The 26,717-nt window shown below is 40.3% G+C and overlaps 1 protein-coding gene and 1 long non-coding RNA gene across 7 annotated transcripts in view; one reads left to right on the forward strand and one right to left on the reverse strand.

Annotated features, from left to right (window-relative positions):
* Positions 1-26,717, reverse strand: part of ADCY1 (adenylate cyclase 1) — a 176,905-nt gene that overhangs the window by 89,417 nt on the left and 60,771 nt on the right. For all 6 annotated transcript variants that reach the window (XM_064421662.1, XM_064421668.1, XM_064421675.1 and 3 more), the window contains 2 exons: positions 22,951-23,069; positions 925-1,036 (listed from right to left, as the gene is read on the reverse strand). In XM_064421662.1, coding sequence (XP_064277732.1) covers positions 925-1,036; positions 22,951-23,069 — 231 coding nt within the window. The remainder of the gene's footprint in view (positions 1-924; positions 1,037-22,950; positions 23,070-26,717) is intronic.
* Positions 8,425-25,716, forward strand: LOC135301526 (uncharacterized). The gene is made up of 3 exons (XR_010363278.1): positions 8,425-9,214; positions 18,046-18,267; positions 24,801-25,716. It is a non-coding gene; the product is annotated as an uncharacterized LOC135301526 (long non-coding RNA).

Consider the following 26,717-nt stretch of genomic DNA (forward strand, 5'->3'; position numbering starts at 1 on the left):
TCTCTCGTATGGAAGACTGCATCAAGGAGAAGTGAGTTTGGACTGAAAAAATGTGGATGCTATTTATGTTGAGGACCTAAACAAATATTTTCTTCAGGCTGCTGCATGGAGTCTGAAAACAAAATAGCTAGACAGTAGAGGAGTATAATTTATGTGGAAGAGTTACTTCTCCGCAATGAAGGTTTTAAGGACAGCTGGCAAATAAGATAGCTTTGATGAAGTTCTGCTTTGTTCAGGGGAAGATGTTTTCAACTTCTTGTTAAATGTAATTTGAAACAAGATGTGTGACTTTTTCTGGCACAGCAATTCCTCTCGTTTCCCATCCAATGGTTCTTGTCAAATTAGGTTGCTTGGAGTTATAGACAAGGAATATTTCTCTCATTTTCTCTTCCTTGGGGAATCTAGCTCAATGTAAGTGCAACAACAAAAACACAGGCATCAATTTATTATGTGGATACTATTTTGCCTACAATAACCACTCTGAAAAGCTACCATCATTTCTGTTTTAATGAGTGCTCTCTGTGAAGGATGAATTTTACTCTCTAGCCTCCAATTATCACAGAAAGTTTTATGCCATACTGCCAATATTCATACTTTCCATTGTTCTGATTTTTTTTGGATGAAGGATAAAAATGTAAATATTGAAAATTTTTCTCTGTTTTGTACAAACAAAACAAATGAAGAACACTGATGGACTGCATGAAAGGGGAAGAAAAGTATATTTAAAAATAGCAAATACACTTCTTTCCTAAATCATTAAAAGAGATTTTTTTTTCTCTAGAATATTAAAAAAAGATTGAAGCTTTAGAAATTCATGATATGTGGGACTAAATCAGTCTATTACAGATTTCTAACATGTGTAACTCATTAATCACTTTTCAGAAGCAAATGTAAATTAAATTGAAATAACAGGGTTGTACTTACAGTAGCTAATTCATCAAATTTTCCAAAAAGTTCATTCAGCAGCTTCACCAGTTCTTGGGCAGTACACTGTGATGCCAAACTAGTGAATCCCACAATGTCTGCAAATAAAATACTGTAAAGAAGTAAAGAGACACAGATAAATCAGTAGAGATCTTCACATTCTTGTTACTCTCTTTCACAGCACAAATGTAACCTAAAGCACAAACTCCTGAAATATTATCAACAAAGTGCTAGTTGTAAAAAAAAAAAAAAAAGGAAAATACTCAGAAAAATAAGCATTATTCTGGTGCTGTCAACTGATTTAGAGAACTCTCAGACACTTGCAATTGCTACATACCTACCTGGCAGATGAGGCAAAGCACCTCATTCATAGAGTGCCCAATGAATGCTCTAGAAGCATGGTGAACAATTGCAGGTAGGGTCTTCTCAGCTAAATTTGTTTCAGAGTCAGTTTTGCACTGCTAGAGTTCCACAGCCAAACAGATAAACCTTGCTTGAAGTTTACTATGTACTGAAAGACGGGGTTAATAACTTCAGTGCAGTTGTTCTGTGATGTGGCCTTTTGGTCTGGGATGATGCAGTAGCTTCCCATGTGGAGCTAGAATCTACAATGTAAGTCAGTATTCTCTGCACTGTGCTGCCTGGCTCAGGTAAGTGTCCAGCTTTAATCAGCATTAGCATGGTTTAATGTCCAACAGTTTAATCTGCTTTAACAATCCTTGCTAGTCAGTGTTGATCAAGGGAGATATTTGAAATAAGTGCAGGTACCATTGTGATTGAGAGAATAAAAATTATTGTGTAAATCACAAAACTCAAGAGAGTATGGTGCTGTGATCCTTTCAAATCTTTAGATTCCTTCCATTGGTAGAAGCACAGGATCAGCTGCAGGAACACACTGCATTTATCTCCAACACCCAGACTAGAAATGTCAAATAATTTATGAAAGCACTAATAAACCATCCCATGGTATATAGCCTAGGTATAATTGACGTAGTGTAAAACTTAGTTTGCTAACTGTCCATTGAATTAAACATTATGTACTCCCATTCACCTCAGCAAAGCTTCACTCTTAAGATAAAAACGTAATACCAGAAAAGCAGGCCTAAAAAGTCTACTTACTAAAAGGCAAATACAACTCCTGACTCAAATCCTACTTCTCTAGTTTCATTTAACCCAGTTGTTTAAATCTCTTGTCCACCCTGGCAGGTAAGTAGCCTATCCCAGTTCAAAACCAACTCATCCAAATTTCAATGACTTTGGTCTTCCAGCAAAGCCTTTACGTAGTAATTTTAATCCTTGGGGCAGTGTCTCCACTCAGTACTCCCTGGAGAATGCCTTATGAGAACATTGCTCAAGATGGCCCCGGTTCAAGAAAAAAAATAGTTATTCCATTCCCATGATGTTTAAACATAACAAAAAGGCTTCTTACAACAAAATAGTCAGCATTTATGTAATTGTACTGATTCACGTCTCTGCTATCATAAAAGTGAACCGAGTGATGGGTAAAGTAAAATGCATTAACAGAGTTCAATAACACCTGCATATTTGCCCTAAAAGATCTACTAATTGTCTTAATTCTTTATTGACATTCTTGTTGTTTGATGGCCCTAGGTCTTTCTGGAAATTCAGAGCTATCTAAATTCCATTAAAATTTTCAAAAGCACTTAAATGTGCATCAATGTCTTTCATACATTTTGCTTTATGGCTGTTTTTATTTACAGCTTAAATTCACATCAGAACTTATAAAGTTTAAAAAGTCACAGAGGAAAAACAAGTAAAATTGTTGCTATCCAGTATGTCATGTAGTTTTCTGGTTTTAATATGGAGGGGGAGTGTGGATGTTACTTTATCATAATTGTGTCTGATAGCTGCTCTGCCATTTTACAACTAGTCTATTCTACACATTTTGCATTTTGATTGGTTTTACTTTTCTATTTCCATTTTAAATATGGCGGTTCCTATTTTTTCACTGTTTAATCACACATAGAGTAACAGTAATATTTCCAGCAGCACCAACAACGTCCTTCTGCCAAAAAAAAAAAAAAAAAGAAAAAAACAAACCATGGCATTGGGAGGGGGTTAGGCCTTTAAGGCCATAACAATGTTATCTCATTACCAAAGTCTTTAGCAATAAGGAACATCTATACACATACAAACCAGAGATGTTCTGTGTTTGTGAAAACTATGTCTTAACAGGTAACAGAGCAACCATTGAATCACTAACATGTACACTTATATTAAAACCTCTCTATTAGTGAAACACAGAGAATAGGAAACAGGTTCCTACATAATCATTCAGTTAAGAAGAAAGTTGTTTTACATATGGGTACCTTAGTAGGTCATTATGAGAACCTTGCTAATCCTTTAAACATTTAAAGAATACTCAGTCCTCAGCACTTGATTCAAGACACTGGTAATTGTACAAAAATGTGAAGTCCGTACAAGCACCTACAATAATGAACTGAACATGCCATTGAAAATCTAGGTAAAAATAAGTAATTCTTGTATGTTGAGAGACTGATGTTCTATTATGCTTGTGAACTTTTTAATACTGTAGTTAACTACATGTATACCTTTTAAAGCTTATGGAATAGATTAGGTAGCATGATCATTGTTACACTTTCTTTTTTTTAACAAAATTCCAATCTCTTTTAATATAATATTCTTAAAATATGCAAGGTATATAAGACTCTCATGTCTTGACATGGCACAGATGGGGAAGTGCTGTGAGTAGAAGTTCTGCCTTTTATTAATGAAAAATCCCCTCATTTTTACCATGAAATGTTACAATCATAGTAACTGCTGCACCTTGTTTGAAAGCAGGCTGAAATGCCAGTGACTAGACCTAATTTTGCAGCAACAGCAGTAGGAAACAGCCAATGGAGGAGCAGGGGATTTCCCTGCCCAAAGTGCAACTGGCACTGCAAGCCTGCTGCTTCCACTGCCTGTTCTCAGGGGTGGCAGTGCTGAGAAGAGCACACACACACAGAGCTCTACTATTCAAAAACAATTGAATTGAAACTCAATAGCTGATTAATTTTATTTTAGGTGGTGAACTGACCAATATTATCTCTTCTACTTCTTCACCCATCTGTGTCCATCTATAGTCTCTTCTCATACTACTTCTACTATAATATTGTGGGGCAGCACCAACACATACCCTCATTGTGCAACATCTGAAAAAAATTAGAGTACATCTGTGATCTGTGATGGGGAGTCAAATTACCCAACTGATGCAATAAACTTTTTTCCCCTCTTATGTTCTGCTCAGTAAAGGGCAAGAAGTCTTTATGGCAAAGGAGGAGGAGATGGCAAAGTCAGTCACAGGGAATGACAACAGAAATGAGATTTGAATTCTTGCTATGGCCATGAAATCATAAGGGTAATAAAGAGAGAAATTATAAGATATACTGTGCCAGAATTCTAGTCATAAACCCAAACTGTTTCCACGGCCAAATGTATTCAAATATTCTCAAAGTCTCCACATTGGAACTGAAATTCACTTTCCTCTATTTTGGATATATTATTCACACAAAAATACTGAAAGCTTTAAATTTAGGCCATGTCTAACATACTCAGAAAAGTTAAAACAAAGCAGCTACAGGAGTGACATCAATATTAAAGTACATTAATCACTCCTCCAAATATACTCATTCAAGAGCAAAGTAGTCTTGCTTCACAGTAACTTAATCTGTAATTGCTATGGAGGTTCACATCCTCAGAGAGGATTAAACTAGAGTAAACTATTTATGCATGAAAGATTCCTCATAATTGTATGGCATACAAAGGAACACTTTATAAGGATTGCCAAGTAATTTTATTTTTACAAATGGAAATGCTGGCATATACAGAAACAAGAAGTGAGAAGCTACCAATTAACAATTGTTTCTCTTAATGACCACACAGGGATGAAACTGTCCCTTCTTTAATTCCACACAATTAAACAATTTGATTCCACAGAATTAATAATGCCATTGGGCACTCTGGTGAAAAAACAAAAAAACCCCAATCTCCTTTAAACTACAACTATGAATGAAAGAAGAGAAATGAAAGTGGAAAGAAATGGGACACAAAGAACACATGTTACATCTGCTAACTCAGCACTATAGTTTGCACACGATTCAAGCACTGCTCTTCCTTATGAGTGATGTGAAAGTGTTGGTTAGGAGGTCTAGGTAGCTCTTACAGTGCTGTGGCTGGTGTTGCCTCACAACCCAGGGCTCAGCAATTCTCCATGAACTTGCATGGCACAGAGATGAGACTGACTAGACTATAGGTCCTCCATATTTTCTGCTTTCCCCTTTCTAAAATCAGGGTTGTAGTTCCCTATTTCCAGACTTTAGGGACTCACTCACTTCACCTCACTGACATGACTTTTCAAATATGATAGATAGTGACTTAGCTACTATCTGCCAGTTCTCTTAGAACTCACAGATGAATCTACTCAGGTTCCATGGACTTGTGTACGTTCAGGCTCCTTAGATGGTCTTGAACCTGATCCTCTCCTGCAGCGGGCTCAAGGTGTTCATTCTCTCAGTCTCTGTATTTGTCTTTTTTCACCAGGGAGGCATGGCTGGGGCACCTGCTGTTGAAGAATGAGGGCTAGAAGTTGTTGAGAACCTCAACCTAGCTGAGAAAAGAGAACTTTGTCCAGGATAGCCAGGCCTCCTATTTCCTATTGGAGAGAGTCCAAGTTACCCCTAGTCTTTCTTTTGCTTGCAATATATCTATAGAAGCCCTTTCTATTATCCTCAATATTCATGGCCAGACTCAATTCTATCTGGGCCTTGGCTTCCCTAACCTTGTCCCTAACTTCCTGTACAATTCCCCTGTTTCCTTCTCAGGCCACCTGTCCTCCTTTCCACTTCCTGAAAGATTCTTTTTTAGCTCTGGGTTTGCTCAGCATCTCCTGATCCATCCATGAGGGCCTCCTAGCATTTCTGCCTGATTTCCTTCTTGTTGGATGCATTCTTCCTGAGCTTAGAAGAGGTGATCCTTGAAATTCAGCCAGCATTCTTGGGACCCTTTGCAATCCAGGCTCTATCCCATGGGACTGTACTCAGCAGGTCCTTGAAGAGGCCAAAGTCTGCCAGGAAAGTGAGCTTGCTGTGTACCCTCCTCACTGCCTTGAGGTTCTTGAATCTCCCCATGTTGTGATCACTGTAGCCAAGGCTGTCTTGGAGCACTGCATTCCCCACCAGCTCTCCCCTCTTGGTGAGGACAAGGTCCAGTACAGCACCTTCTTGTTGGGTCTCCAATTGCTTGTGTACAGAAATTGCTGTTGACACATGTGAGGAACCTCAGGGATTATGTCCTGCTGTGCTGTCCCTCCAACAGATATCACAGTGGTTAAAACCCCCCATAAGGACCATGGCTTGTGAGCATGAAGCCATTTCTCTCTGCCTATGGAGGGCTTCATAAAGACTCCTGATTAGGTGGCCTGTAGCAGACCCCCCCCTATAATATCCCTGTCCCTGCCCTCCCTCTACTCTTCATCAACAAGCTCTTCTTGGCAGAATCCTTATCCTTCCCCAGAGTTCCATACACTCCAGCTGGTTATTGACATGGGGGCTACATCCCTTTCTCATATCCCTTGCCTGTCTTTGCTAAAAAGCCTAAAACCTTCAATTTAAAAGCTCCAGTCATAGCAGCCACGTCTCCATCATGCCCACAGGCCTGTGCACATTTATAGTTCCTCTTGTTTTTTCACCATACTATGTGCATTTGTATAGAAGTGTCTGAGCCAGAACCCAGATAAAACGGACTCACTGGCTGGAGTACCTGGAACGCTTTTGCACTGTTCCAGGCATCCACTAGAAGTGTTGACACCGGAATGCTAGGATTGGAAGGGATAGGTGCCCCCGTCTGCTGACTAATCTGATTTAAAGTTCCCTGCACTAGTCTGGCAAGTCCCTGACCCAAGATAGTTTATCTCTTTGTCAGATGAGCCCTATAGTCCCTTAGTAAACCAGGCCGGGCAAACTGAGTCGCATGGTCTGAGTAAGCAAAATCATGATTTACCGATCAGATCAGGATTTTATCAGTAAATTCACTGGATTAGGAAGTTTAGCTAATCTGGTAAAAACTGAAATCACTTTGGTTTTTAGACAGACAAGATGTTAGTAATTGTAATTTGCAACAGCACATTAATATTCTAATATATCCTAAAGGGAAAAATAACCAGTTGTTGAGCAGAGCTTTCTCGAATTTCTGCTGTGCACTTGATTTTAAAGTCTGTGGTATGCCATTGTCTGTGTATGCAGTGCTGTCTTGGGTTAGAGGCTTGCTTGCTCCTATTGCTGCCTGCTTGCTTGCAAAGACTGATAGAACATATACTGAGTGTTATTGAAATACCAGAGAGCAGCAGAACAAGACTAGTTAGAAATATTTCCTTTTGATTGCTTTATTTGAGATGCAAGGCACACTTTTTTTTCTGACTTTCTCTCTCAAGGTAAAATGGTTACTCTTTCTGTGACTTAAAATCTCCATTGCTCCTCTAAGACCTTCTGCTCATAGATAACCACAATATCTACTTGTTGATACAGCTACACATGGATTAGTATTGTCTTTCTTCTTTTGCACAACAATAGCAAGGCTGAATGTTTACTCTTCAGTCTTACTGCTCTTACTCTCATCTAGTAAAAGAAATGTAAAACTAGTAGAATAGTAGACTACTGGAGTTTTTAGGTTTCCTTTGTGTGATAGTATTTACTTATAATTTTTTTATCAATTTTTAACTGATTCCTAGAGTGTAGCTTAAATTCTCCCCACCAAATATGTGGCCTGTTTTTACAGTCACCTTCTACATTTCATAGGAAAATTAGTTTATTTTCTACAAAGCAACCAATTTTTAAAATTAATAATATTTTATATTTAAATCACTTGTTTTAGTTATCAATAAAACAAAATGATCTTAAAATAATTATAACCCTAAGATTTCAAAATATGCATAATCTGAAGAAAGGGATTATGGAACTGCAAAAGTCAACAATTTTACAAATAAATTTTTTTAGAGGAGTTTAGTTTGCTATAGAACATTTCTTGTTGCAAGGTACTTGTCCCTCTGATCTTATGATACTTCTTTCTTAATGAAATGCATCTAGATTTCTGAAAACATAACTTGTAAAAAGAAATACTGTAATGACAGTTCTTTCAAATAAAGTGTTACAAGGAATTACATCTACAGTTACCAATGAAGAGCTCCTGCTAAACACTATACAGAGAAAACACATATAAACTAAAACATAAACTAAACTAAAATTGACATAAAACTGCATTCCTACAGACTACGGCAACAAAGCACATATGATAGATAATGTATAAATATAGATTTGTAATCATTGAAATGCAATGTTTTTCTTTTGACTGTTCATTCCACTCCTTCTTTGATAATGACAGAGACAGGGAGTTAGTGCAAGTTTCTGAAAGAAACCTAGCTATGTGGTGTGGTTGACAACATTGGAGGGCAGAGATGCCATCCAAAGCGGCTGGATGGGCTAGAGAGGTGGGCCTGTGCAAGCCCCATGAAATTCAACAAGGCCGTGTGCAAGGTCCTGCACTGAAGCAGGCCCAGGGCCTGCAATGGCTCCTTGGTCGTCAGAAGCCTGAGCTAGGAAATGCCAAGTCATGATGACTGGACCTTAGAAGCCCCTCTCTTCTGCCTTCAGACCCTGCTTATCTCACTGTAAGCCTATAGGTCACTTTCCCTTGACCCTTACTATTGGACAATTTCCAAAACCCCTGTAAGGTATATAAACCCTTACTTCTGCCTAGTTTGGCAGAAGAGCTGTCACTGTGAACCTTCATGGAAGACCCCAGTAAAGAATTCTTCGGAACCTCACACAGCCCTTGTCCTTTCTCTCCCAATGTCTGCTGCGGCACCTAGCAAGCAAAAGAGCTGAAATCACAAAGAGCTATCAATCACAAAGAGCTGACATCACCTGAGCTTGCTAAGGTTGCCTGCGGCTGGGAGCTGCTTGGGAGTTCAGACATGCTGTGCTGAGCACCACTGAGCTATCTGGACAAGGCAGCCCACCGGGCATAGCCCGGCTGGTAGCCGCCAATAAACTGGCGCCTGAACACTGCTACAACTGTGGAGCAGCATTTCTTCTTGAAATTGTTACTGCCTTTGCTCACCAAGACCCCCTGAAGAAAAGCCCTCTGTTATAGCAGGACTCTTCTCCAGGCCTGTCAGTCGACCCTCACTGCTGACATCTGGATGACTGTCTGAGGAGACTGACAAAGCAGACACCCTCCAGCAGACCTTCGACCCACATCCCGCTGAAGAAGTGTAAGTTTTAAAAACAGCCTTTCTTGCGTTCAAAAAATTTTTTCCTTAGGTCCTTTTTTTGGTTTTTTTCTTTTTTTTTCTCTTTTTTTCTTCTGGCAGGGAACAGGGCATGGGATTGAAACTTAGTACATTAAAACAATCCCAGAATGAGAGCGATTTATATTTACTAATCCTAGATATCCTATCTTCTAACAACTTTTCTTTTTCTAAAGGTAACCTTTGAAAAACTAACCTGAAAAAATTTCTAAAATGGATTCTTTCCCAATTTCCAGATACTAACACAAACACTATTATTTTAAATTATTTTTGGGATACAATTTGGACCAGGATATATACCCTTCAAACTAACCAAGATTTTTCTGTAACTCGGTTTATCCCTGTATTTCATATTATAACCAAAGCAGTAGAAAAAACTAACAAAAACCCCTTAATTTCGGTGCAAACCCCTTCTGAGGAAGGCGCCTTATCTCCCTCACAAGATACAAATGCTAATCACACTGATAATATTCTTTCCCCCTCAGCCCTGGAACCCAGTCTTCCACTTTCCCTGTGTCCTAGTGCTCTATCCTCCACCCCTTTCCCTGCACCGCTCCCCCCCACCCCCTTCGTGTCTGCGGGGTCCACCTATCCCCCACTCTCCCCCTCGGACATGGCAAACACGAATTCCATTGTGCAACTTGTGGCATCCTGTGAGCACCCTTCCTTCACGTTATCTCTAAGTGTAACCGTGCCTGTGTCCATCTGGTCCGAGACACCCCCCATTCCCTCTACCGTCCCCCCCACCCTCGCTGTGGGTCCCTCAATCCCACATACCACCCCTACCACCTGCCCCCCAGCCCTTGTGTGTCTCCCTGCCCCCACTACCATCCCTGTCGCAGCAGGACATCTCCCTGCCTGCCTGCCCGCTGCAGCCCCAGCAAACTATGCTGTGCCCACGGCACCCCCTTCCAACCCCTCCACCTCCTCTCCCCCAGTTCTCCCTTGCCCCCATCCCCACGCCTTCCAGCCACATGCCCACCCTCAGGGACCCCTGAATGGAATCTCCCAGACTCCCCACGGTAGCACCCCACTTCCCCACACACCCCAGTCCTGTGCATGCTGTGCAGTCCATTGCGCTGCCATTCCAGCCCCACTGCTGCTTTCCTCCAGCCAAGTTCTGCCATGTGCTGCCTCACACTCTCTCCAGGCACATGCACCCCGGCAAAACATTGCTCCAACACGCAATAAAAAACATAAGGCACTGCCTGCTTGCTCTCACTCCTCTTCTAAGGACAGCAGTGACAGTGATTCTGATTCTGATACAGAGGACATTGATCCATGGGCTCTGATAAAGGCAGGGGATTCACAAATGGCTCAGAGAATTAATGCCTTTCTAGTAGATTATAAAAAGGGAAAAAGAGGCGGTGCTACTACAAGAAAGATGTGGGAACCTAACACAAATGAAGAACTTATACAACTAAGAAATATTACCAAAGAACATGGTAGAAATTCACATATTTTTAGAAATTTCCTAGAAGCTATGTTCTCAGCACATGATCTAGTATCCCATGATATTAAAAATATTGCCCACTGCTTCCTTTCTCCAGCGAATTCTCATTTCTCCAATATGTTATGGGAAAGGCATTGGAAAAGACAATTAAAAACATTATCAGACCCCTGTGCTACAGATGCTGATAAGCCTGACTTTACAGTTGAACAGCTGGCTGGCGAAAGGGATTTACAGAAACCCTCTGACCAAGCTGACACCTTACCTAAGGCAACACTATAAGACATGGCTACTGCAGCAAAAGCCTCCTTACTTCTTAACCCTGATGACTCTATCCCTATCCAACACTTTACTAATATTAAACAAGGAGTAGATGAAAGCTTTGTCAAATTTGTAGACAGAATTAAGGATGCTCTGGAAAAACAGATAGAGAGCACAGAAGCAAGAAAAGAACTGTTTTGCAAGCTTGCCATGAGTAACTCGAACGAAAAATGTAAAACAATTCTGAGGGCCTTACCTTTGGATACAGAACCTACCATAGAGCAAATGCTGGAAAGCTGTACACTCCACTTGTCCACTGAAGATACAGTGGCCCAAGCAGTTACTAAGGGTATTGCAGAAGGAGTTTCTAGTGCATATGCGGTAATAGCTTCTAAAGACCAGGTCCACTGCTTCCACTGCAGAGGCTTTGGACATTTTATAAAGCACTGTCCAGACAGGTCACCTACTAGGTACCCTCGTAACATCTACCAAAGACCTCAGAATCAGCAGTGCTACCAGCAGCGTTTGGGAAACTTCCAGTGGAGTGTGGTGGGGGCCCATGCAAAAACAACAAATCAAAGGCCATCCAGACCCAGTCACGCACCATCCCAGGAGATTCCAGACTACATGAGGAGGATCCAACACACGGATTGATACAGATGGGAACCCATCACCAACTGGTGACTGCTCTGTCCATTGACTTTAATAATGAGAATATTTATCATGTTCCCACAGGCAAGCATGGGCCAAAAGGTCCTTTTGACATCCTAATTATAGGTGGCACTCTCCATAGCCCAAAGGAAATCTTTGTTGTTCCAGAAGTACAAACAGTGCACACGGGACAAGAAATTTCTGTCCAGGTGTACTGCACAGACTTACCATTTTTCCTTTCAAGGGGAACTCTGATCACACAAGCCTTTTTACTCCCAAAGAATCACAGGGAACAGCTTCCTCTCAACCCCACAGCAATGTGGGCACAAGTTGTGGGACCAAGTAAGCCTACCATCGAGTGCAGTCTTACCTGCAGAGGAGACAAGATCCACCTACCAAGGATGCTGGACACCCGTGCAGACGTGATCATCATTGTTCGCTCAGAATGGCCAACACACTGGGAACTACAACTGGTAGCAGGCATGATTTCAGGGATCGGTGGAGCTACAGTTTCTATGCGAAGCAAGAACAACATCCTTGTTGAAGGGCCTGAAGGCAGGTTGGCAACCGTCTACCCATTCGTGGTAAGGGCCCCCATCATCCTTTGGAGAAGGGATGTTCTATCCCAGTGGGGAGCTTCCCTATGTACTCCCAGTTGGGATTTCTAATTGGGGCCACTGAGGAGCATGCACTGCCAGATACTCCTCGTCTCATCTGGAAATGTCATAACCCAATCTGGATCGAACAATGGCCCCTCTCTAAAGTCAAACTGCGCACACCACAACCCCTTGTGGAAGAACAGCTCACCAAAGGCCACATCGTTGAGACCAGCAGTCTTTGGAACTCTCCAGTCTTTGTACTGCAAAAGCCTGGGACAGGTGGAGGCTCCTCCACGACCTTCGCAAAATCAACAAGGTCATCGAGGACATGGACCCCCTTCAGCCTGGCCTGCCCTCACCATCGATGCTGCCTAGAGACTGGACACTTGCTATCATAGATATTAAAGACTGTTTCTTCAGCATTCCACTGCACCCCCAGGATGCTCCACGGTTTGCTTTCTCCATTCCATCTCTTAACAGAGAGGCTCCACTCAAAAGATATCATTGGCTTTTTCTTCCCCAAGGACTAAAGAACGGTCCCAGTATATGCCAGTGGTACGTTGCTCACATCCTGTCTCCCATTCAGAACCTATTCCCAGATGCAATCATCCATCACTACATGGATGATATCCTAGTCTGTGTATCAGAAAAAGCTTACTTGGACAAAGCAGTTAAAAAGACTATTGAAACCATAGAAAAGGCAGGATTCGAGATCCATGAAGACAAAATACAGTACACCAATCCATGGACCTACCTTGGATTCCAGATCTGGGAAAGGACCATCTTACCCCAGCAGGTCATCATCTGAGACAACCCAAAAACCCTGAGAGATTTACACAGTCTGTGTGGAACCATCAACTGGGTACATTCACTGCTAGGAATTACAACAGAGGACCTCCCTCCCCGTTCAACCTTCTTCGTGGCAATGAGGATCTGGACTCCCCACGCACTCTCACAACAGAAGCCCGAGATGCAATCACCAAGGTCCAAGAAGCCCTGTCTTCACGCAAAGCCCATCGCTTCGAGCCCAGCCTGCCTTTCCAGTTTGTCATTCTGGGAAAAGCACCTCTGTTCTATGGACTGATTTTCCAATGGGACACTCAACTTCAAGACCCTTTACTGATACTGGAATGGATCTTTACAAATAACCAACCTACAAAGACAATTACCACCTTCCAAGAAATTATGGCACATCTAATAAAAAAGGCTAGAACTCACCTCTGCTCCATTGCAGGGTGAGAGTTCACATGCATATACTTGACAATGACCACTGGGGACCTGAAGCATTTGCTCCAGACCAATGACAATCTCCAGATTGGCTTAGATAGCTATACAGGCCAAATTTCAGTACATATCCCAAAACATAAGCTTTTTAATAGTGATGTAACCTTTCATCTGACCCCAAAATTAGTCCAAAGTAAAACACCTCTCAAAGCTCTAACCATCTTTACAGATGGCTCAGGGTCATCCCACAAGTCTGTAATGACATGGAAAGACCCTAAGACTCAAAAATGGGAGTCTGACATAGAAATAGTGGAGGGATCTCCACAAATTCCAGAGTTAGCAGCTGTTGTCAGAGTCTTTGAGAAATTCAAAGACGAACCTTTTAATCTGGTCACAGGTTCAGCTTATGTTGTTGGCATAGCTATGAGAGCAGACCATGTTCTTCTCAAAGAGGTTTCCAATCCAAAGTTATACCAATTGATTTCTACACTACCACACTTAATTTCCCGCAGAAAACCTTACCATATAATGCATGTGAGGTCACACACTGACCTCCCAGGTGTCATCATAGAAGGGAACAGGAAAGCAGACACCTTAGCCATGGCAACAGAGACTGCTAATGTCCCTAACATCTTTTCCCAGGCAAAGTTGTCACATGCATTTTTTCATCAAAATGTGCCTGCCCTTATCAGAACGTTCAAGCTTTCAAAAGATCAAGCAAAAGCTATTGTTGCCACATGCCCGAACTGTCAAAACTACTAGATACCATCTATGGGGACGGGAGTTAATCCCCAAGGTTTGAACAGCTGCCAGCTGTGACAGACGAATGTGACCCACTTTGCACCTTTTGGAAGGTCAAAATACGTGCATGTATCGGGTCGATACTTTCTCAGGAGCAGTATTTGCATCAACACATCCAGGAGAAACTGCGCAGCACACCATAAAACATTTCTTCCTTGCCTTTGTTACCCTGGGAGTACCAAAGGAGATCAAAACAGACAATGGACCTACTTATACCTCTCGTAAGTTAAAAGAGTTCTTCAGTGAGTGGGGAATAGAACACAAGACAGGCATACCTGCAAACCCCACAGGCCAATCCATCGTAAAAAGGACACATCAAACCCTCAAAAGAGTCCTCAATCAGCAATGAAGAGAAACAAAAATCATGTCAGCAGTTGAAAGATATTGCAAGGTTCTCTGTGTCATCAGCTTCCTCAACTGTACAACATCAGAGCCTGACCCTCCAATACTTCGCCACTTTTCAAATACCACCCAAGCAATGCTCACTGAGAAACCACCTGTGCTAGTGAAGGACCCAGAAACACATAAAATCTCTGGACCTTTCCAATTGATTACCCAGGGAAGAGGATATGCGTGTGTTCTACTACCATCTGGTCCAAGATGGTACCCAGGGAAAAACATAAAACCATACCTAGGCACTGCAAATACCACTCCCATAAGCAGTGACAAGAACCCTCCTGAGTCAAACACGATACCTCCTCAAAACCAGACCAGAATTGCCTGGAGACGAAGACGTCACCGAGCATCCACATGCAGAGGAGACAACCATCCCATCATGCCACAGCAGACAAAACAAAAAGCTGAACAACATTCTGCAGCATCAAGCCATAGGCCAGACACAGCCTAAACACAAAATTGTTCTCTGAATTATATATTATTACCCTTTTTACCCTAAAAACACTATTATCTCTTTTCTCAACTTTTACCAAAAACCCTTAATTTTATACCCACTCCCCCACCCTTAACTTATAGAAAAAAAAAAGCGGGGGGGGTGGAAGGAACAGAGGAAAGGAGCAAGGGAGGAAACCCTAACCCTCCCCTCCCACCATAAAGACAAAAAATTTTGCTTATATTCCCTATTAGAAGCCCCATTCCTGTCCAAAGATGAAAAATATCTCCGTTGGTGCTGTCCTCAGTGGTGCCTGGATGTTCTTCACTGTACCGTATGCCATCGGCTCGATCAGCCCACAGCCTAGCCATAATGTCTGGGTAACCTTAGCAAAGACATTAAAACAGGATAGCATCTGCTTATCCATGGGAAGTATTGATAACCCACTTTCCACATGTCTAGTAGGAATTCCCTTTGCAGCCGATGACTGGCCCATCTATAACTCAGAGCTCCTCCGCACCACAGGTAGAGACCCAGCCTGGTAAATACTTGGGACAAGCAGACAAAAATGTTGCCCAATACTCTCGAGGAACCCCAAGAACTGGATCTGTTGGGGTCCTCCAAGGCAACATACTGTGTCAAATTTTACTTTAGATGTCCAAAAAATAATTGGCCAGAAATTGACCAGACCAAAAACACATACTGAAAAGACATATTGCCAATTAACAAAGCCTACAACCCTCACAATTGGTGTAATTACACTGCTCGTGTGATCTCTGTGTCCTCTCTCCATCCCAAAGTACTACCCAAGGGAACGTTTCTCATCTGTGGTGACCGAATATGGGCTGGGATCCCCTCATGACTCCAGGGAGGTCCCTGTACCCTTGGAAAACTTTCTACCCTCACTCCAAATATCATCTTGTTACACAACTGGAAAAAAAAGAAAGTGAATTAAAATGCCACAAAAGATCCTACACAGAATTTGATGAAAATTGTGATCCCAAATTATACGATTGGAACAAACCAAAAAAGATTGCTGTCTCCATATTCCTACCATGAGTAGCTGCAGCTGAGGCCCTTGTTGAAATAAATCACCTCGGGTGCTGGCTCAGTAAGCAAGCTAACGTTACTTCTGCTGTCCTGAGCGATCTCTTAAAGGAAGAAGAAACCACAAGACATGCATCACTCCAAAATTGAGCAGCAATTGACTTCCTGCTGCTTCCCCATGGACACGGCTGCCAAGACTTCGAAGGGATGTGTTGTTTCAATCTCTCTTCACGCTCGGAATCCATCCACGCCAACATCTAGAAACTGAAGGAATTGTGAAGGACTTAAAGAAGAAAACAACCCAGACTGAGTCAATGACCTTTTCAGTCAATGGGGATTAACAGGATGGGTTGCATCTTTGGTTAAGGGAATGTTGTGGATTTTCCTTGTAATTGTCATTGTATTAGCTGTGTTCTCATGCCTTGTTCATTGTTTTAAAAGAACTATAAGGAATGCCTTTTTTCTAAATACAGAAAGTGGAGTTGTAGCAGGCCCAGGGCCTGGCTTCTTGGCGATCAGAAGCCTGAGCTAGGAAATACCAAGTCATGATGACTGAACCTTAGAAGCCCCTCTCTTCTGCCTTCAGACCCTGCTTATCTCACTGTAAGCCTATAGGTCACTTTCCCTTGACCCTTACTATTGGACAATTTCCAAAACCCCTACTTCTGCCTAGTTTAGCAGAAGAACTGTCACTGTGAACCTTCGTGGAAGACCCCAATAAAAAGTTCTTCGGAACCTCACACAGCCCTTGTCCTTTCTCTCCCAACGTCTGCTGCGGCACCTAGCAAGCAAAAGAGCTGAAATCACAAAGAGCTATCAACCACAAAGAGCTGATATCACTTGAGCTTGCTAAGGTTGCCTGCGGAGCTCAGACATGCTCAGACATGCTGTGCTCAGACATGCTGTGCTGAGCACCACTGAGCTATCCGGACAGGGCAGCCCACCGGGCATAGCCTGGCTGGTAGCCGTCAATAAACTGAACCTGGGTTGGGGCAATCCGAAACATGGATACAAATTGAGGCATTAGTAGATTAAGACCACTGCTAAGGAGGGCTTGGGGGTACTAGTGGATGAAATATTAAATATATGTCAGCACTGTATACTTGTGGCCCAAAAAGCCAAATGTATCCTATTACACATAAAAGGAAATGTGTCCAGCAGGTGGAGGGAGGTGATCCTGTTCTCTCATGAGACCCCACCTGAATTTTCAGCACGGGAAACCCATGGACTGGTCAGAGTGTGGTTGTTCATCTTGGAGAAGAGAGGGCTCCAGGGAGACCCAGCAGAGCCTAAAGGGGGTATTACAACAGAGCTGGTGATGGACTTTTTATCAGGGTCTTTACTGATGAAATAAGTGGGAATGGTTTAAATTAAAAGTGGGTAGATTTTAATTAGATATAAGGAAGAAATTCTTCACTAGGAGGGTGGAACAGGTTTCATAGAGAATCTGTGGATACCCCATCTCTGGAAATATTCAAGCTTGGGCCAGTCAGGCTGTTGAACAACCTTATGTAGTGAAAGATGAATCTGACTCAGACACAGAGACTGGACTGGATGATCTTTAAAGGCTCCGTCCTACTGAAACCATGCTATGATTTCACGATTCCAATGTTTAATGGAAGTTTCCTGAGGACTTTTTTAAAATTACCTGGAGTATTTAAATTGAAACACCAACAGCACTTTCTAACCTGTTCTATTATATAAATTCTGAACAAAAGACAAGCAACAGTGAAGTGAGCAAGTTCAGGAAAGGAAACAGTATAAACAGACATTTCTCTCCTCTGTCACAAACAGGTTCAGCACTGGCATATGAGTTACATACATCAGTATCTCATACTCCTTGACAATATGAAACATTGCTGTGTTAACAAGACCTGAGTTATCACTCTGAATCCCTTCTGTATTCCTGTTTTCTCCCCCATGATCCCTGCAGGCAGGCATAGACAGCACCTGAACAGTGACTGCAGCCCTCCTGTACTACAGCAGGAAGCAGCTGCACCTGCTAGAACTGAGTGCAGAAAGCCTGCGGCTTGGTTTAAAAGATTTAAGCTGCTTCCCAAGTGTGAGTATTGACAGAGCAACTCTTTTGTATGTCACTCCATGGGGCATTCAGAAGGAGAAGTCCTGCCAACTTACACAAGAGATTTGACAGCTTGTAAGTAGTAAATGTTCAGTTTTAACAGTATTCATTCATATGCTTTGTGCACTTGAATAGTCCTGCTGTTTTCAATGGAGCCACTTGTATAAACAAGTACTTTACAAAATAAGGAGGGGTTGTATGCCCTGTTTTTTTATTTTCATTTGGGCCATTTGTTTAATTAAAGTACAACTTACAGTAAAAATGGTATTTTAATGGCACATGGTGCCTCAGAAGGTAAACTGTAGGACTCTTTTTGCCTCAAAGGTGAAACATAAGGGAAGTTTATTAATAATTTTATGTGTGACTCACTTCAATGTTTAAGAAAAAAGTGGTCTCTAAAATTAAACAGGGCTGTTAAAAATAAAAACAAAGGGAGGCTGTGTTTTTTTACATAATAATAATTTACAAAAACTAGTTCACTGTGAAGTCTTACAAGTTCAGAAAGACTAGATACAGAAGTCTGTCCATAGGCATCACAATCACAGCTGTTTAAAATAGTTAAATTGGAATGTTTAAGTTAAATTAAAAAATTATTTAAGGTCTAATGCTTTTTGAAAGACAGGACAGACCACAAATATTTGCTCACAAATATGTGCAGGCTGTGTTCTGGCTTCAGAATTAGTCTCAAGAACCTCTAAAATGCCACAAGGAATCTTTTTATTAATAGCTTTGAAATCAGGCAGTGTGTTTGCTAAAATTAATATTACTTCTTACAAAGCACCTGTTCTATTTCATGCTTGTAAAAAAAAGGTTAAATGAGACTGCTGTACCTGAGGCCCAAGAAATTTTTAGCTGTTCAAAGTTCACTTTCTTTTTGTCTCTTCAACATTGTTTAAGTCATAGAATGAAGCAAGAAGTTGTGTGTTAATATCGGAAGCCAGCCATATCCTTATTCATCCATGAGTTGAAACAGTTTCATGAATATCTAACATCCATTCCAAAAGAGACAACAAAACATGTTAAGGTTTCCACACAGGGCATATATTTGAGCTGAAACTCAATTTGAAATTTTCATAATTGAATTATGGGTCAATGGAGAGATTCAGTCAGGACTAGTGAGTTTTTACAATGGACACTGTACCTACATATGTGATCTGTAAATTTCTCAGCCCTGTATGAATAAGGCAAGAAGAAAATATGAATCTTAAATTTCTTAACCTAATCTTACAAAAAGCATATCTCCATGTTACAAAACATATTTCTGAGCATCACTGAAGAGCTGGTCTGTTGGGTAGCCCTTACATGTAACTTTACATCTGGTTCCCACATCTTTCATGGTGTCCTTCCTTGTCTGGGACAACCCCAGTAAAAAAAAACCACTTGTACTGTACTTGTGTACTGTAACAGCTTGTGGTCTGTATACAGATTATTTCCTACTGATAAACCATAGACACTTTATGACTTGTAATTATTTTAGTTTTTTAGTTTATTTTAAGTTTATTTATTTAGTTTATTAATTATTTTTAGTTTTCTCATTGTTGACTTTATTGTCCTCACTGGGCTAATGCTATATTGGATGTGTATTTGCATATCTTGTTTTGCATAGTGCATTTACATTAGGTTATTGGTCTCCATGTAAAACACATGTCCTCATTTCTTACTGCACGGCAATACTGTTCAAAAACTTCACAAGGTAGCAGATGTACTACAGATCTGGGAAGAGCTGATCAAAGCATGACACATTCCCCTCCAGAGCACAGTGAGTTGCAGACAGTCATTCAACAGTCATTGGGTAGTTGGTAAAATATTCACCAATTAATTTATAAACCAGGGCAGTTGCCATGGTTATCTGAAATATGACAGTACTTTTCCCCAGTCCATTATTGACTTCTTACAGAGGTATGTGTATCTCCACTGTAGTGTGCTTTTCTGGGAGGAGGTAAAGAAAGTAGCTGTATGAATGTCTTTTTTTCACATGTAAGATTAAATATTCTTTGCCTTTTTTTTCAGGCATAATAGTCATAATTATCAGAAAGCATCTGTTTCAGTCTTCTAAATAGATATTTAGAAGACTGAAACAGATGATTTCTGATACTCATGAGGTTTTTTTTTCTGTTAGTTTTTCAACAGATAAGGAATGCAAAAATCATGTAATCTACAAATTGCATGCCTGTTTCCTTCAGACTATCTTTTCTGCAGAATAATGCTCTGATACTACCAGGTATTTGTAGGGAGAAAAAGAAAGCATTGAAAAGGAAAAGTGCAGCTCATTTTCTATTTTCCCCTGTGTAGCTTTGGAGTTAAAAAACCCTGAAATATAGACTTATAGAGGGGCTTTTTTTGGTTTGTTTTAATAGCAGCTTGTTACGGAACACTTGATATGAAGAGGACAATTCACAAGAACATAGGAATGATCTCTCAGGTTTACTTGTTATAGCACTGAACTGCCACTATTCAGAAGAAAAAAAAAAAAAAAGTTGTTTTCATCTCCTTAAGAAAGTAAAGTAAGCACTTATTATTGGCACTGACCACAAGCAGCCCTGCCAAAGGTATGTTGTAATGCTGTTCTTCACACTGGTGTCAGGGTGGTACCTGCTGGGAGCTCCCCTTCATCCTTCAGATCTACACAGTCATGAAACTTCTGGGATGAAACTCTGGCCTACTGGGATGTGCTAGCCACAGATTGCTGGATATTTATTGGACACAGTTTCACCCCACTTTTTAATCATTATTATAATTATAGAGTAGTTGCATTACTGAAATAAAAGCCAATAGAGTTTCTTGTAAGTACAGATGGTGAAGAGAGGTCTGCTATATTCAGTTCTCTTCCCTGAGGATCTTACCTGTGACACTAAAGTGACCCCATATTACTTGGGCTTCATTTGCCCCAGAAGTGCCTTCTTAATGTCAGAGAATGAATTCACCTCTCCAGACAGGGTGTTTTGATTCAAAGACTTTTATGAACTCCACGTCAGAGCAGTGAATAAGCCACAAAAGTTTTAGCAGTTACGTGAAAAAAAACATCATGTAGGAAAAAGAACTACTCCTGAGGTTACATTTCAAAAAGATCTTAACAAAAGGGAAGACTCAGAATCACTATAATCAACTGCAAAGCAATGCTTTCTAAGATTACTCTAAACAGTGTAATGAATGCAGAGACTTATGACACATACAAGATATAAATATACTAATCATGATATTATTATCAGTCTTGCCTTGACCCTGAATATAAGGGCAACTAACAATAGTAAACATGTGTTTCATAGCACTGTGAGGACATAATTTTTAAACACAATTTTTATAAGTATATTAAGGAATGTGATCACCAAACGGTCAAAGTAGAACACACCCAAACATCAAAACCTGGCATACCTGAGATTGATTAGAAAAACTGACTGCAAATAGACAGGTTATCATTCAAAGATGGAAGACTGGCAAGAAAAAGAAAAAAAAGTGCAAATGGTGTTGGTGAAGAGTGCAACAGAATAAAACCATGTAACATAATCAAGGGAAAGTGAAGGAGTAAGATAACTCACTTAGATTTTGAATGTGTCCTTCAGGAGCTCTCAAGTCAGACTTTGACAATTGAGAACCATCAGATACTGTAAACAACATCATTTTCAGCATCAGGTTTGGGGCAGTGTGCATGTAAAAACAATTTTAAACTGATTGTTAAAGATCTAGTTTTGTAAGCAACTGATGAGATTAATATTATGCAATATTTAACCATTAACATGAAGTAACTACTAATTTTTAATTCAGTAATGTTAAATTTTACAGTGTAAAACTGACCTAATTTGGCAGTCTTCTGAACACTCCCATCACGGACATCTCTGATCCCCTTAGTGACATAATTGCTTTTAGTTGCAACAACTCAGTAACTCAGAAGTGTTCCTTGCATATATTAACGCCAGCTCAATGGGAGGTAGACTAAATCTTGAGAGAAGAAATTTAGCAGTGGAGGAGAGAGAGGAGGAGGTGCTGAAGTTTACTCCTTTGCTACATGAGTACACCATGCAAATCAAGGCAGATCTGTGGCATCACTTACTAACACTGCACCTTGTTTAGTAAAAGGATGACACCAACTGAACTTTGATGCTGATTTGATGTGGAAGCAAGGCACTCGGCAGTAGTCTGATAAAACACAGACAAGTTCTTTAAGGAATTTGTTCTGGAGGCAAAGAAGAATAAAAAATAAGGATGCACTTCAAGAAAAAGCAGTATAAATGACAGTACTTACACACAGTCAACTATTGAACAAGAGCAAGAAGTAGAACTGAGCCTGAGGCAATAATCTCTGGGGGGTAATGCTCATGTGATGTGGACAAATACACATTTCTTTACATTTGCATCACACTTTCTTTTGGTGTTTCCATGCTATTACCCAGGAAAATCTATTAATTTAGAAGTAATTAATCTTACTATAAAAAAAAGTGCAAAAACTACAATGCAGAATAAATACTCCTGTTCACCCACAACATAATACAGTCAAAAACCAATGGCCCGTCATTTGGAAAAAGCTGTCAGTCTCCCAGCATTACTATTCTAAGACATTTAACATTTATTGATTCAGACTTATCTCCTGAGAAGATTATCAAATCTTCCTAGTGCACCCATTATTCTACTCTGTATATAAGATAAATCTTCACTTTATTGCCTGTTTTTTTCCTCTGAAACCTGAGTGCAATTATACATCACTGTTCTTGTACCAAATAATCTTAGTTCTTTAGTTTATTTCATGGGCTGCATCAATCCTACCTAACATTGTCATGCCTTTGAATGTAAATCTTGTGGAAAATCCTTTCTGGAGGCTTCAGGAAGTCTTCCTTCATTTCCATTGCAACATTCCTGGGCAATAGGCTCATCAGGAGACGTTCCTAATAGAAAACATAAGCAACATTAGTTTTATGGTATAGTGTGTGACCATTTCTCAAAGTTTTAAACTAGCAAACTGGACAATCTTCTCTTAATCTGCTTCCTTAAAATGTCTGGTGCATAAATAATACGAAACCTTTCTCTCAAGCTCATGCAAACTGTGTGGGTGTCTTTTTTTAACTCTTCTGCACTAAAAAAAACCCAAAAAAACCCCACCAAAAAACCAAAAAACAAACCCCCACAACGAATAAGAAAAAAAAAAAAAAAAGCCAGCTTCAAGAGCATATAAGTGTCCATATTTTTGATTAACATTACAGTTCTAATAATAGCAACTTACTTTATTCTTAGCAGCATTTATCTGTCTGAGAAAGACTTCCCAGGATCATTTGCTATCCTTTTCTGTGTTCTATTTCTTCCTGGATATAATGAAAGTGTTACATTACAAGGACTATGACAGCTGGTTATTAAGCAGTGAGAGTGGATGATGGATTTATCCACCGTCAAATTCAGTGGAACAGTAAGCACAGTTTTAATGGCATCTTAGCCAGTGTGACAATGTCTTTAATGAACTGCATCAGTACAAAACCCTGGCTAAACACATCTTCTTGCAATACTCAAACAGAAATTTTTACCATGGGTCACTGACCAGCATAAAAAGAGTCTCTAATATTATGGATCTTGTCAGTATTGACTATAAAGGCCCATGCAGTTTTTTCACATATTCTGGCCTATTTACAGGTACCATCTGGAAAATCTGCAACTGCTGTTCTTAGGTGTTGTAATGTGTCCTTAGATACCTACTCAAGTTGTGTTTTCACACAGAAAATGCTTGCCATATAAAATGCATTTCCATGTTTATCCATCAGACTTGCTAGTTTCAGCCATGGCAACAGTCTGAACGAATTCACATAACCACATCTGATCTGATTCAGGGATGTCAGGTTCCAGACAACAACGGATGAGGCTAGGAGCAAGGAAAGTGTACCCTTGGTGGAAAAGGATTAGGTCAGGGAATAATTAAGCAAACTGGAGAGATGTAAGTCCATGGGCCCTGACAGGACACATGCACAAGCTCACTGAGTGAGCTGTCAGATGCTACTGTAAGGCCACTCCTAACAGTTAAACATGGTGACTAGGAGAAGTGATGCAAGACTGCAGAAAGAAAAGGTCACTTCTCTAGCCAAGTGCAAGAAGGAGGGCATAGGGAACTGCAGACCAGTACGTTTCACTTTGGGTCCTGAAAGTGATGAAGGATCTCATCCTGGAAAGCAAGGTGGTTAGACCAGATGACTTCCAGTGTGCCCTTCCTACCTCAACCAGTCTGTGATTCTGTTATCTGACAATTGAGAGCCACTGTAATGGCAGCTGCAAGATGACAACGAAGTGCATATTTTGGCTGAACCTTATCCTCTTTTCTTTAATCAATAGTAAATAAATAAGGAGCAAAGATTAACACTGAGAAGAGGGTATTGGCAAGTGCTATTATGCTGCTAACATGCAGATATTCACTAGATAAAGCCATTAAATAATACTCAATGTTTATGCAAAGGGTTTTTTATCTTAACAGTTTCTTCTGGAAGACACATTGAAAGAAGTAATAAGTTAAACTTTGCAGAACTGCCATGGCAAACTTTAGAATAAAGTTCTGTCATGAGTTTGTAGTGGTTAAATTGTCTTGAGACTAAGGACTGTTAACTAACTCTATTTCCTACTCTTCTTATATATATATACAGCAGAACATTCCCTCCTGCCACTGAAGAGCTTATCTGCTATGTTCATCAGCTGGTGCATAGCTCCAGACATTCTGCCCCTGCAAGAACTGGTGACATAACCCAGGCTGGACAGATGTTGAGCTGTAAGTTATCTCTGGCACCAGGGAGGAGAGATCCCCATCTGACAATAAATATCTCGCCTTGACGCAAGATGTAGGGAGATAAGCTAGGAATTCCCGACTGTGAGACACATTACTTTAATAATTATAAAAGCTATACAAATTTTCATGGAGGTACAAGTGTCTTACACACACCCTGGAAATGTGCATAACTTCTCCCATGAGTTCGGATGTAAGTTCTGCAGTTATATTCTACGGAATTGAGAGGAAGGATCCTATGTGTTCCCCATCAGCAATCGGATGGTAAATTACATGGAATCCTAATCTATGCTATATCTTTACTCGCTGTAATATTAGGTACCTCAGTTGTGCACTACATATTATCTGGTAGTAGTGTTTCTTTAATTTATCCTCTGTAGTATGTAATCTGTTGAAGTCTTATGTCTGTTAAATTTGTGTTAATTAAATAATTCATTTTGTAATTTACCTAATCGACTATTATTAAGAAGCTGTGAGGGAGAGTGATCTGGGCTGCAGGCTACCCACAACAGTCCTACTGCCAGAAATCTGAGTCAAAGGCAGGACTTAAGCTCTCCTCTACATTCGTAGCAATGTACACCAAGAACATTGCAAAGAATATTATGGACTTCAATATTTGTTGACACTTTACACATATAGCCATTTCCAATTAACCAAAGTATCTCAGATCATTAAAAAAATGGTTGTTCACTCTAAATTTTTTGTTGATTTAATTACATATACTTATATTTCTGCAGCAGTTTGTATTTGGGTAACCCAAATTTTGGGTTACAATCCAAAACAGGTATTTTGTCCATAGTGGATCTTATGAAGCTCTTTGTCTGCTACTTGTGTCCTAAGGTTGATTTACTGTGTTGAGAGAAATAAACTGAGGTTATAAAAGCAGATGACCAGCTCTCAGGCAATAGAGAACCCATACAAGACAGGAATTTGGACTGATGGTTAAATTTTCTGATGCTTAAGATGGCAAAAGTGATGCTGGAATTTCATAAGTATTGCTCTGGATGAGAAATTTACAATGTCTGATAAGGACTAAATGTTCTCTAGAGCTTCTCATGCATTGAACACATTAAAAAAATCTTCACCATTTTGCTGAAATGCATTAATAAATTCCAAAACTCTTAAGGAGAGACTGGGTTTAGACTTCTGTTTCCTAGAAAATCAAACAACCAGACAAACAAGCAAACAAAAATTACACTGACAGACTCTTCCAAAGAACAGTGCTAACTGAATAGTTCTCCTATGGCCTGCAAACACAATTGCAATACGTGAATAAAAAGCTCACAGATAAATGTCTGCAGTGCATGGCAAATAACATGCAATCCAGGGAAGTAACAAGAATCATTAATGTGAAGGCAGCATTGGAGAGCTGTAGGATGCAGCATCTGACAGCACTGAAAAGTGCAGATATCAGATGTATTAAGGGAGGCTACAAAAATAATGACTTTTATACAAGTTAGGTTGACTACAAGAGCTGAAGGGAGCATATGAAAATCTTCTATCAAATTATGATGACTTGCTTTTCATTAGAGATGAGAGTGAGATAGAGATGAGATTAGGGATAAGACTCCTCACCAAGTGAGGAAAGACTCAATTAGGGCTTCCTCAAGGGCAGCCACTGCTGACCTTTCAGACCAAGAAGGGAAGCAGCAGCATGACTGTAAGCAGCACGACAGCATGATTTGTCCCTGAAAGGGAAACTGGAAAAGGTAAGAAATAACCCTGCAATGCAAAGTACCAAAAAACTTTAATAGTTATTTAAGACTTGACTAGACAAAGC

The sequence above is a fragment of the Passer domesticus genome, chromosome 1 (assembly GCF_036417665.1).
Source record: "Passer domesticus isolate bPasDom1 chromosome 1, bPasDom1.hap1, whole genome shotgun sequence".
Taxonomy (NCBI): Eukaryota; Metazoa; Chordata; class Aves; order Passeriformes; family Passeridae; genus Passer; species Passer domesticus.